General features: G+C 42.5%; 1 protein-coding gene and 1 long non-coding RNA gene across 6 annotated transcripts in view; one reads left to right on the top strand and one right to left on the bottom strand.

The window, feature by feature from the left end:
• gem (transcription factor CP2 like gemini) overlaps positions 1-12,729 on the bottom strand; it is an 83,456-nt gene that overhangs the window by 16,656 nt on the left and 54,071 nt on the right. For all 5 annotated transcript variants that reach the window (XM_087346200.1, XM_087346205.1, XM_087346203.1 and 2 more), the window contains 7 exons: positions 11,868-12,082; positions 10,396-10,555; positions 10,032-10,176; positions 9,661-9,873; positions 8,686-8,832; positions 8,078-8,188; positions 7,448-7,542 (listed from right to left, as the gene is read on the bottom strand). In XM_087346200.1, coding sequence (XP_087202326.1) covers positions 7,448-7,542; positions 8,078-8,188; positions 8,686-8,832; positions 9,661-9,873; positions 10,032-10,176; positions 10,396-10,555; positions 11,868-12,082 — 1,086 coding nt within the window. The remainder of the gene's footprint in view (positions 1-7,447; positions 7,543-8,077; positions 8,189-8,685; positions 8,833-9,660; positions 9,874-10,031; positions 10,177-10,395; positions 10,556-11,867; positions 12,083-12,729) is intronic.
• Positions 4,807-6,098, top strand: LOC110828076 (uncharacterized). The gene is made up of 2 exons (XR_002542558.2): positions 4,807-5,360; positions 5,717-6,098. It is a non-coding gene; the product is annotated as an uncharacterized LOC110828076 (long non-coding RNA).

Genomic DNA, 12,729 nt, shown 5'->3' with positions numbered 1-12,729 from the left:
ATGTACCAATGCTTATTCATTATATCAGACTTTACAGTGTCAAATGAGAGGATAATAGAGAATAATGAACTGGAAGGGATTTGGAAGGAAGCTGTCGTGGCGTAATTAAAGGCACTACCTCGACATTTATCTGGAGGTGTTAAACTGAGCATTCGAAGAACGAAATATCTCAAGTCAGCAAATGAAAAACTTTCTTTCATCCAGGAAATACAATGCGATCGATAAATGACGCAAGCCATTCCCGATACAAATTCTGTTTGTGTAAATAAATGAATTAGATGAAGACGAGAAAATTTTAAAAAAAATATGGTTCACCAGACGAGACAATTGTCGATTTCTTTGCAACAGGACATTCGGGAAACGTGTCCCTAAATTCATTTTGGCAAGTTAAGTAAACAACGAGACGCCAATGAACCAGACAACGTTGTACTTCAATTGTCGAAACACAACTGACGTACTGACACGAACAGGTTGCAACATCACGTGACGTGCAGTCAAAGCGACTCTGTGTGTTTATAAATCCAATCGAATTGTACTAAATGACAACCATAAATAAATATCTTCATACGCGTTGCGTGACTTCGATCAGACTGCAGATTCGGCGCAGAGAGAGGCACTTCCGGCTGTATTAATAACTCTGCCGTAATGAAAACTTCCGGTCAGTGTCCATAATAGCAATATCCGTACTTGAATCAAAACACTGGCGTACTGAGAGAGTGAGAGAGACGCATCTAGACAGCAAGACCCCCGTAGGGAAACCAACGAAATGTCTTACCTGTAACGCGGTGAACACGCGTGAGTTATCTTCTTCGTGTGTCTCTCGTGACGTGATGCTTCTGTAGTCTCACGGACTATGCATGATAATGACATTATATAGCGAAACTCTTAATTACTTGTCTGTCACCTGCACCAGAGGCACATTTTATTTGTTGCCGAAATCAGCACTTTTCCCCTGCTCTGCGCCCGACACTTACATTGTACACTTACTGACAGCGTCGCCGCACAATTAACATTAGTATTCGTGCAACTACAAAAAACGCACAACATAACAAAGACGCAGTACTGTCTGAAAATAAAGTTCTCTCTCTCTAATTAATCCTAAACGAATTAGCGCTGTTAGGTCAGCGGAAACTTTTAACTAACTTATCAGGTCCTAATGTTAACTGGCCGCTACGGTGGTCTAGCGGATAGAACGCTGGCCCTGTAATCCTGCGGTCTCGGGTTCGATTCCCGGCGGTGCCCGAATTTATAACTTGTGTTGGGCAAGGCCGTGGTCTAGGCAACACGGAGTTTTCCTCCGTGGCATCCCAACAATTACTCCATTCACACACAGAAGAAGGCAATGGCAAACCACTTCTGGATCATCTGCCAAGAACGTATATGAACAGGTCCCAGTCCGAGAAAAGGATGGAAGGATCCTGTTCATATGGACCTGTCGTCAGACAGAACACTAAATAATAATAAGATGAGGTGGTCTAGCGGTCAGAACGCTGGCCTTGTAATCCTGGGGTCTCGGGTTCGATTCCCGGCGGTGCCCGAATTTATAACTTGTGTTGGGCAAGGCCGTGGTCTAGGCAACACGGAGTTTTCCTCCGTGGCATCCCAACAATTACTCCATTCACACACAGAAGAAGGCAATGGCAAACCACTTCTGGATCATCTGCCAAGAACGTATATGAACAGGTCCCAGTCCGAGAAAAGGATGGAAGGATCCTGTTCATATGGACCTGTCGTCAGACAGAACACTAAATAATAATAAGATGAGGTGGTCTAGCGGTTAGAACGCTGGCCTTGTAATCCTGGGGTCTCGGTTTCGATTCCCGGCGGTGCCCGAATTTATAACTTGTGTTGGGCAAGGCCGTGGTCTAGGCAACACGGAGTTTTCCTCCGTGGCATCCCAACAATTACTCCATTCACACACAGAAGAAGGCAATGGCAAACCACTTCTGGATCATCTGCCAAGAACGTATATGAACAGGTCCCAGTCCGAGAAAAGGATGGAAGGATCCTGTTCATATGGACCTGTCGTCAGACAGAACACTAAATAATAATAAGATGAGGTGGTCTAGCGGTTAGAACGCTGGCCTTGTAATCCTGGGGTCTCGGGTTCGATTCCCGGCGGTGCCCGAATTTATAACTTGTGTTGGGCAAGGCCGTGGTCTAGGCAACACGGAGTTTTCCTCCGTGGCATCCCAACAATTACTCCATTCACACACAGAAGAAGGCAATGGCAAACCACTTCTGGATCATCTGCCAAGAACGTATATGAACAGGTCCCAGTCCGAGAAAAGGATGGAAGGATCCTGTTCATATGGACCTGTCCTCAGACAGAACACTAAATAATAATAAGATGAGGTGGTCTAGCGGTTAGAACGCTGGCCTTGTAATCCTGGGGTCTCGGGTTCGATTCCCGGCGGTGCCCGAATTTATAACTTGTGTTGGGCAAGGCCGTGGTCTAGGCAACACGGAGTTTTCCTCCGTGGCATCCCAACAATTACTCCATTCACACACAGAAGAAGGCAATGGCAAACCACTTCTGGATCATCTGCCAAGAACGTATATGAACAGGTCCCAGTCCGAGAAAAGGATGGAAGGATCCTGTTCATATGGACCTGTCGTCAGACAGAACACTAAATAAAAAAAATGTTAACTGCTCTCAAAAAAACACGAGCTCCATACACCAGTGTAGGATGTCTTCATGTTAAGGGTGAACACAGTAATTGCAAATATATTAACAAAAGCTACTATGGGACAGCCGACAAGGAGTGGTACCACGTTTTCAGGTGGATATTAAGGCTGAAACATCTCTCAGCAAAATATTGTTTTATAAAACTTTTATTGCAAATATCTCCAAATTATACGGATTCCTTGCGACGTCTGAACATCACGAAAATATTAGTACTGTAGAAGCAGCTTATGCTAAGCTGTAAAAGGGTTCAGAAAAAATGTCTTTAAAAGAATAAACCTGCGTTTGTTAATGATAAAACGCACATTAATCTTTCAATGCCGCTGAAAAGACATAACTAATGTGAACGTTCGTGACTCAACCTAAGACAAAGGTTACGATGTCGTAAATGATAGTTTTATGACGTTTATACAACGCGAATTTGATAAATTTCGAGTTTCACACAAAACAATTTGCGCTCGCAGATTTCAGTGACCAAATCGAACTGGAGAAATAAAGAATGCAATTAAAACAACAAATGATTATCGGATGAGTGTAGTGAACTTCATCACATCAAGATAAACGTAAGCATTCTTGGAATTTAGCCAACGGGAAGAAGAACAGATTTCTTACATCCAGGCACCAACCACCGCTCGATTCTACAAAAGAAATGAGCGGAAAAAGCAGTCTTTATTTAATGACTGCAAAATTTATGGAAATGCTCGCTTTTTTTCAAAAAAAAAGGAGTGACGCTGCGATTAAGAAAATGTCGCTTGGTTTAAAATGCTGGAAAATCCAAAAATCGTTTATAAGAGAGTCAGATCAAAATCGGTATCATCCGGAAAGTATATGAGATGAAGAAACAAAAACGACCAAAATTTTGGGTATCACACAATTTTTGGGGTTAATTTCGAATTACGAAAATTAAATAAACCGATAGGACTGAGGGTGAAAGTATATTTTTCATGTAGCAAACTGACTACACTGGAAGACAGCGCAGTCTAGTAAGTGGCAATTGATGATTCTGAGGAACACGCTGCCATCGTCTGCTGTATATACTTTCAAGCTAAAGCAGAAAGTGTTGGGGCAAACTTCTATCCTCAAGATGGGGATGATAATGTGCCTACAAAACGTCGTATCTCGGAATTTAAACCGTGGCTTTGAAAGACCGCAGGAACATAGGTCGAAACTAAAGAATTTGAAAAAAAAAACCGTGTTTTGGGCTCTCCAGAATCAGCACGCTGCATGCAATTCTAAACGCAGTTCGGACTCAGCCTCCACAATTACCGGTTCTGTCCGGCTGTCAGGGTAAAAGGCCTTCCGCGCCACAAGTCTGGATCAGAGAGTCTTGGCTTAACCGGCTCGAACACAGCCATGCACGGCAATCAATACGTGTGACGTCACTTCTCAACAAGATACCACAGCGCCCCCCGTCAAGACACCGGGTTTTAACATTTTTCACGAGAGCAATCATTAATCTGATACTTCTCCAGTTCACGAATGTACCAGGACAAAGGGATTCTCGTCCATATCGTTTTAAGCCCAGCAGTAACTCCATTTTCTATTTCTGGAATCTGATTCCCAGTGTATAAAGAGATTACTACCTCAAACCAATGGTAGTCGGAGACGCCTTGTGTTTTCTTTGCGGTACGGACTCAACTCATAAATATCAGACGATCAAAGCCATCTCAACACAAGTTTTCTTGGTTTTCCTCCGTCTTTTAATGCAAATACTGAGATGGTTCCCAAATTCAGAGCTGCCACTGCATACTTCTCATGCAGACCTCTCGAAAATTTACCCACTTACGCTAGATAAACTTTCCAAAATATACCTTCAACGTTCTCTAACAAACAAATCAAAATTCCGCCGTACCTGTTATCAAGCTGTCACTAATTATCGATTAGATAATTGTTCCAGCTTAAATAAGTTTTCTTTGCGGTAGGGAAACCGCAGGACTGGTCCTCCTTGGCACTCGGAACAAGTTCCCGAAATTGTCATAAGGCAAGTGTGCGGTAACCCTAAGAAATCAGAGAGGCGCCGACATTTTTGTCTTATCATGCCAGTAGCAAGGCTGTCTTGTCTCCCCCCGACTACTAGAATTCAATCTGAACTAGTTCACTCCTGCCAGATCCGGCCCACATCAGGCCGTTGTCTTCATCCGGTTTTACGTGTCCCGAACGAACGTCACGAACATCTACTGCAAAGCATCTGTAAAGGCAGGCAACGTTGGCCCGCCAGCCCCAGGGCCGGGTGAAATCTCACTGCCTGCGCCGAGAACCAACACAGACCAGTCCCTAGTCAATCGCTTCAGACTGAGCCATCCCGGTTTACGAGAGACGTACATTAATAAAAATAAAAATAAACTCGAATTTCTGTCCATTCGAAGGCGCTGTGAATGAGTGAAATGTTATTATTTGTCGACGTCATCTACTGCAAGAGACGAAGCTTATAACAAATACTCCACGAGGAAACAAACGGTCAAGTTATCTGTTCTGGCACAGATTACACCTTAGAAATGGCCTCGACAAACAGCCAGCCTCGGCGGACAAGCCGGCGCATGCTCGGTAACGAACGACTCGTGAGTCAAACATGGCCGAACACGGTCGGACGTTCCAGTCCGTGGAAACAATTGTTTTCCTACACAGCCAATAGCACCAATGCTGGAAATAATGGGCGTGTTCACACGCCGAGAAGGTATCTAGTTTAGTCCTGTATTATCTGCAATTTGCCTATTCATTTCTTCTCTCATAGTCATATTATATGCTATTTCAACACACAATGACAGGCTTGATAATGACTGCTTTACAAAAAACTAGTAAATTCTGGTTATCTTCGCTGGGTAATTACAGGTTCCAGGTGCATTTAACAGTGTCAAGATCCTATTAAACTCCTTAAATACTGTGTAGGATTTGAGGTTTTCACAGCCGTGAACCAGGAGATTCCTGTCTTCTGGGTTGTTGCACCGTGTACCCCGGTAGATTTTGACATCTACATGGCGCAACAACCCACAAGACAGCCATCATTTTGCTTAACTACTGTCTCCATTACAGATACAAGCTGACAGCCAGCAGAAATATAAATACAGAACGAATGTGAAGCTGTGATACAGACCACGAAGACCTTGGTCAGCACAGAATTTTGGCGTCCGCAAAGAAAATTTGCAAAAATGCGTACAATGGTCCTGGCGCTGCACACACTACAGTATTAAGATGCCTTTATTCCAATCTTAGAAAAATGTTTCCTTAACGACCCAATACCTTTTCAAACGTAACGTAATATCATCCATTCTTATTATGGATCAAATCATGTATTAAAAACATGAACGCTATTTTTTATAAAAATTAATAAAATGTGTATTAGTAAAGTAATATTGTTTTGTGAGATTTCAGGTTCGCGTCGTCAGACGCTGAGGAATTAAATGATTTAACTTTATTATAGTTCCCACTTTGTTCACCATGGTGAAACAATTTTGATCTGAAGCTTTACTGCGTCTAGCATGACATTCGCCGTCGTCCGATGTCAGCCAGCGTCACACCAGAAGTGAACAGCGTGACTGATTAAAAAACACGATCTGGGTCCCAGTTAACACTGACCAACACGAAACACTAAAATATTATATTAGTATGGTATTTGTATCCTGGTGTCAGGTAAATACTCCGCAAACAAGACGTATGACATAAATCACACACATATAACAACATAAAATGTGGCAGGAGCCGGCCAGACGGACTAAACCATCATGTGATTCTACTTAAGAAGCATTACGAGAGAAGTGCTGACAACATCAGGGATTAACAGTACCACGTGACCACTGTGGTGGTTTCAGAACAGCTGTTACAGGTTAAGATTTGATAACCTGCCTCTACAGGACATTTCTATCACATACATAAACATGGCTACTAGTTTCATGCTCTGTAAGTCAATATGCGGCTACTACCAAGTGGGACCTGGTGATCTCGGGGCAAGACACTGGACTTTGATTCACAGATTAAGTGTTCAAAATTAAGAGATCAAATGAAACATACTCCTGAAGTTCTTGCAAAATGACAGCCAGATTGAAGGGGACAATCACAATAATACTGGGTACTAGGAACGACGCATTCTTCAAGTGCCTGAGCACTGCGGGTCCCAACTTTTTCGTTGGCTTGATCTAGAGACACTCAGTAGGACTCCTTGGACGAGGGATCAGCCTGTCGCAAGGCCCCTACCTGTACACAGGACAACACAACACAGAAAAACATCCATGGCTTGAGTGGGATTCGAACCCACGGTCCAAGTGGCACAAGGCCCACGCCTCAGACTGCACGGCCACTGCGGACATCAATTACAATAATTTAGCATAAAAAATATTCAAACTCTAACAGATAAAGACAAATTCAACTGAGCTTTAAAAACGGATTCCTACAGTTGAAAAACTTGCCGATGAAATGCAGTGCCAAACATCACACTAACCTCCCACTTGAGTAATAATAATAATTGTACTTATAAAACTACGTATTTTTTATTGCACGGTTTCTTATATCATTAAACGTCGTGTTGTTTTGTGTATTATTTGGTATCCATATCTTATTTGTCCAGAGAAAAGAAAATTTGGCTTTGTTAATTGGTTGGTGCCCGCCACGATCTCATAAACTCTCAAATGTGCCCGTAGGCACAAAAAGGTTGGGGACCACTGACGTAATCTGTAGCTGAAGGAGAGCAGAAGGGACACCAAGCACAAAGAACGTGCATCAGTAAGACCTTTGAGGAATACTAATACAAGCTGATGGTGTGTTACTTACTGGTTTTCAGAGTGTGGGCTAAAGCTGGTTCCGCCGGAACTTGTAGACGTTACTGCGGGACTTACGGAGTTTGTATTCAGAGACTCCGAAGTAATCTGACAAATGAAACTCAAAATTACTCACTGCTGTCCGTGGTATTAAATTACTTAAACTAGGACGAGCAAGTTGGATTCGTAGCTTTTTTTTAAATTACAATTGACCCATCCGATGTTTCGAAGAAAAATACCTCCACATCAGACCATTATTAATCCAGTTGCCAAATTTAGACATAAATGATTTCTTATGTACACATAATGTACCTCAAATATATAATCATATCACACCTATTTCATGTACCCCTACATCTTGCAGACAAATTTGGTGTAGGGGGGGGGGGGGGGGGTCTGATATGCATTCTGAAAGAGCGAAGTTAAAAAGTTCGAATTTGAAGTTTAAGAGCACAAGGGCCAAAAATATGTAAAAACCCCCTTAATGTAATAGGCATCCAGCCCAAAGCTTTCCGCATACGAGAATCAGTACAACTACGCCGTGACTGTAGGTCTGGAAACTCGAATTGGGACCCACTGAAGAGGAATGAGTGAGGTTAGGTTGAAGCCGAACATGCAGCGATTGGAAGATCTTGACACTTACATCATTGAGCACTGTGCAGTCATATGAAGGTTGAAATTTCTCTTGCTCCAATGGGGGACGTTTCAGTATCTTCTCTCGGTCCTGTTTGTGCTTACGGTCAGCGCCTTTTAACTGAAAATATAACGAGACAGTGGCATCAGCATACAGGTAACCCTCAATTTATGACGGGGATGCGTTCCTGGACGAACCGGCGTAAATTGAAACTCTTTTATAATGTAAATCATTGGGAAGTCAATGACATGCGTTCCCAGCACCCAAACACTGACAAGTAATATAATGATGTTACATTTAAAGCTGTGAAATAACATAAATAAAATAAAGGGAATTTCAAGATAAAGTCCCATGGCAAAGTTTTGGGAACACAGTAATGAACCTTCAGATGCCATAAAAGGCAAGAGATTTCTTTACGAGCTGATCGACCATCACCTTCCCACAGAGTTAGTGACTATCTCGTTTCTTTGCATAAAGATTTCTGGCCATAAAGATTGGTTTCCTATTCCAATTAAAATGAATTATTAAATTCCATTACTAGAGTAACCTGCAACTTCATTATACATAAAATTGCATTCTAATATCACAATGTCGACTTGCAATAGAGGTTATGTTACCTTAAAAACTTTAATCTGGCACGCTGCAGCATGTAATCTTCTTAGCGTTCCCTCTCCCTGCAAGTATGTCTCGACTTGGATTCGAAATGGAACCCCCTTTTCTCCGCCATGCTTTTTTGGGGTAAACTCTGTGCTAATGCAGTTTACCTGAAATTAAAGAACTATATTGGTTACTATGAAACATATAATTGGTATTACCAAGAAGAGACTAAGCGACGAACGGTAACACTTGTATTGCGGAAATTATAATTCAATGCAATACTCTTATTTCTGCAAAACCAGCCACGTAAAAATGCTGATGTCAGTCTTCTAAGTTTTAATGCTGTGTCGACTTGTATGTAGATGTCAGTGTTTCTTCAAGTCTGAAGATGGAGACAAAATGTACGTTCCTCCAAAATGTTGGGAACTTCCCGCAAGTCCAAGAGGCATTAAGCGGCCCATCCACGTACGAGTCTGGCTCAGCGAGTTTGACTCGTGAGCCGGGCTCGGATATATTTCACCACAAACGCATAGCAGACTCGGCTCGTGACACCCCACGCACAAACCAGTTTGGCTCGATGGGACCCGAGCCGAGCCGGACTCGCAAGCCAGACTCGTACGTGGATGGGCCACTTTAGAACCCAGGAGACGAGCAGTGACATTTTCACTACAGGCAGGTGAAAATAAATGTTCTTGTTCCCTTTTATCTTCCTTCGAACATATTTGTGAGGCACGCTGTGACTAATTCATCAGGATCCCCCCCCCCCCAATCCTTTCTGGAGCAATCTATTGAGGATACACATTTTACCCCCCACACCCTTTCCACTAATGCTGAATGTAAACATACTTTTGAGGCATGCTGTAGGCATAGCAGATATTCACACACGAGCTTCATTTTCATGGATACGAATAAAAGAATATCGTCCTTTACCAATTTTCTCTGCAACTTATTTTTTAAACCTTAACGATGACGAGAGCTAACAAAACAGGACGTACCTTGATGTACACTCCCACTTCTTTTGTGGGGTCCCACAAGAATTCAACAGTGTTCAGCAAGTACTGATCCTGAACAACATCATATATACCATATGAGAGAGGGATATCGACTTCGACGATACGATCTCCTGGTCGGGACGCCTGCCAAGCAGCCATCTGCTCACGTTCCATGTACTGCAGCCGACGCTCGTGAAAGCAGATTCTAATCAGACTCTGAAAAGATGTAAAATTACTTACAAGCTGACGCGTGAATTCACGTGTGCACGTACACACGACACAAAACTTTATTAGCAGCTTTAGAATGAACAAAACTTCCTTCTTCAGAGCCCTATTAGGAAGATAAACACCACACCATTACACTGTTCACTTACCTTAAGAATCTTCCCTCTGTAGGCAGATAATTCCCCCAGTTTTTTCAACTTTATCTCGTACGACTGCCCCTGATTTAAATAAGTCAGCGTTTCTTCGTTCACTTTGGTAGCGATGGAAGTGGCTGCCGCAAGTACGTACTGGAATCTGAAAAGTTTTGACGACTGTAATGTAACCTCACCAGTTTCAACACCACAACACATCGCACCACCACTGCTCACATTGATCATTATTAATCGCTGAATTTATGTTATGAAGAGTAGAATCGGAAGAGGCGGTGTTTGGCCCGATTCCTGATACAAATTCTTTTATCATTTCTTGTGGAGGGATCCAAGCCCATTGCGTAACGAAGTTCCTTTTGTTTACCTGCAGTCAATGCCTACATCCTGTTGAGAAGAGGAACTGCTTAAGGGTGATGACGACGAAGTTGTAACCGCACCAGGAGTGCGAGCTTGGAAATTCTCGATGTGACTCAGAACCGGATGTGTACTTGTAGTGCTCCCAACTATGGCCTGACTCACTGAACCTTCAAAATTGAAAGTAGGTAAAATTATTGAACAACCAAAGCATCAAACAAAAATTTCTTAAAAAAAGAACAAAACTGGACCAATAGTTTTGAAGGCAGCGAACTATACATTAGAGAACATTACTAGTTCTGTAACAGATGATATAAGAGCCACAAAAAGTCACTTCCATGCACATCTTTCATATGTTTTCTTTGTACCGTTGGGTCGGAGCCGACTTCTGGTAACATTACAAACAAGATCCCTCTGTTCATATGTTTCCTAGGCAAATAATCCAGAAGTGTTTTGCCGTTGCCTTCTTCCGTGTGCTTAGTATCAAATGATGATGAAAATGGAGAAACCGGGGAAGTCCCGGAGGAAGACTCCGTGATACCTGTACCATGGCCTTGCCCAACACAAGTTATAAATCCGGGCACCATCAGGAATCGAACCCAGGACCCCCCCCCCCCCCCCCCCCCCCCCCCAGGATTACAAGTCCAGCGTTCTGACCGCTAGACCACCATGCTTTACAAATATAGCACAAATCTTATGCAATATATTTTCCCAACACCTCAAACACTCTTCTGCTTATTGCACCATCTCCGAACGAAGGTTGGCGAACATTGTCCTCGAGACTGCCGCTCGAAAGATGTCTATTGAGGTGCATCCGCACCATCTTCTTAGGTCTTTCATCCAGGAGTTTTGGGGTCTACCGACGGATCTTTTTCCTTGGATTTTGCCCTCGATGATCAGTCTTAAGATCTCATAGTGTACTCCTCTCATGTTTTCTTTCTTTCCTTAACGGCAAGCAGTAGTTTCTCAAACACTACACTATAATTATTACCACTGACTCCAACTCATCACATTCCCACACAACAAATCATGACTGAAAGGCACCAAGAAGAAAACTGGTAGAAACGTGACGGGTCCGAGACAGATAAAACTCAAACGTCTGTGCGTACAGCAACGTGTAAAGCAGTCCATAAACCAAATAACACAGAGACAGGAGAAAAGCAAAAGAGAAATACTACTCGGTATTTCACCAAGATGTTACTGAGGTGACGATGTTTTTCTTCTGGGTTGCAACACCATGCAGCCTTACAGGTATGTAAAAATGCTTGAGAGTAACATACTGTCTCCATCTTCAGGGCTGAAGATTAAGACAGTAAATTTATCTGAAAACCTGGTATCTACCTACGGATCTACACATCATCGAAACGCACAATGATACCGTAATCCTCACTGCCGTTAGAACCTCAAACCTCACAAGATGTTACTATTTCAGGAACAGACGAAGGACACTGAGAGACTGACTCTGAGGTGGAAAAGACATACCACAGGAGTCCAGCTGCAGGTGCTGAGTCGGTGAACTGGATAGAACGGTCGTAGACACAGTATTGGTGAAAGCACTGGTGCTGTGTTGTTGCAACAGCTGGTGGAGTGGGGACGCCCCTCTACTGCTGCTGTTCTTGGTGTTGTTCGTGGTAGGCGTGTTCGAATCTGCCTCTCCCACACCAGTGCCGCTGGAGTTTGGACAGGCATGCTGCAACCTGAACAACACACGGGTCACTTGCCCTGCTTAGTCGTCACTGTGGTCAGAAGCCGATTTTATGCATGATGCGCCATTTGGCAAGTTCGGTGACTGAAGTACAAACTATCACAACTGACCTCTGTTTCTTCTACCTTTTCTCTCAGTATTACTGGAGAATCATGATACACTGCGTACAGCGTGTAAGAAGAAAAAGATGCACCAAAATTTTTGTTTTCAGTTTACTGAAATTTAGATTCTGCTAATCTTAAACACAGAACATGTACAGGTCTTATATGAGAATATATTATTCTACATGGCATTTAGGGGATAATCAGTTTTACGCTGTTTCTTACCCGTTCTCATGAAATGAAATCTTGGATATGGTCTCGGCAGAATTTCTGTTAAAACAATTTAAGCCCGTCCAAACCTAAAATCTCTTATGTGACAATATATTCATTTTTCATGCATTCTTCGTATTAATATGTAATTGTAATAAACTCCACACCATTTACAATGGTTTAATTAAAAACTAAAATAATGGCAACGTAGTACTTCGAAAGAAGAAACTCATGAAGGACAAAATGCCTGATGGACAACCTTTCAATTATGCAAACATTTTTTTGTAAATGAGCTTAAAATATACAGTATTTATGCATATATAGAAAT

This window comes from Zootermopsis nevadensis, unplaced genomic scaffold (assembly GCF_977971745.1).
Source record: "Zootermopsis nevadensis isolate Lab colony 2312 unplaced genomic scaffold, Znev_1.0 Znev_ptg000010l, whole genome shotgun sequence".
NCBI lineage: Eukaryota > Metazoa > Arthropoda > Insecta > Blattodea > Termopsidae > Zootermopsis > Zootermopsis nevadensis.
The sequence above is the reverse complement of the archived record's forward strand: the minus strand, read 5'-3'. Positions and strand labels throughout refer to the sequence as shown.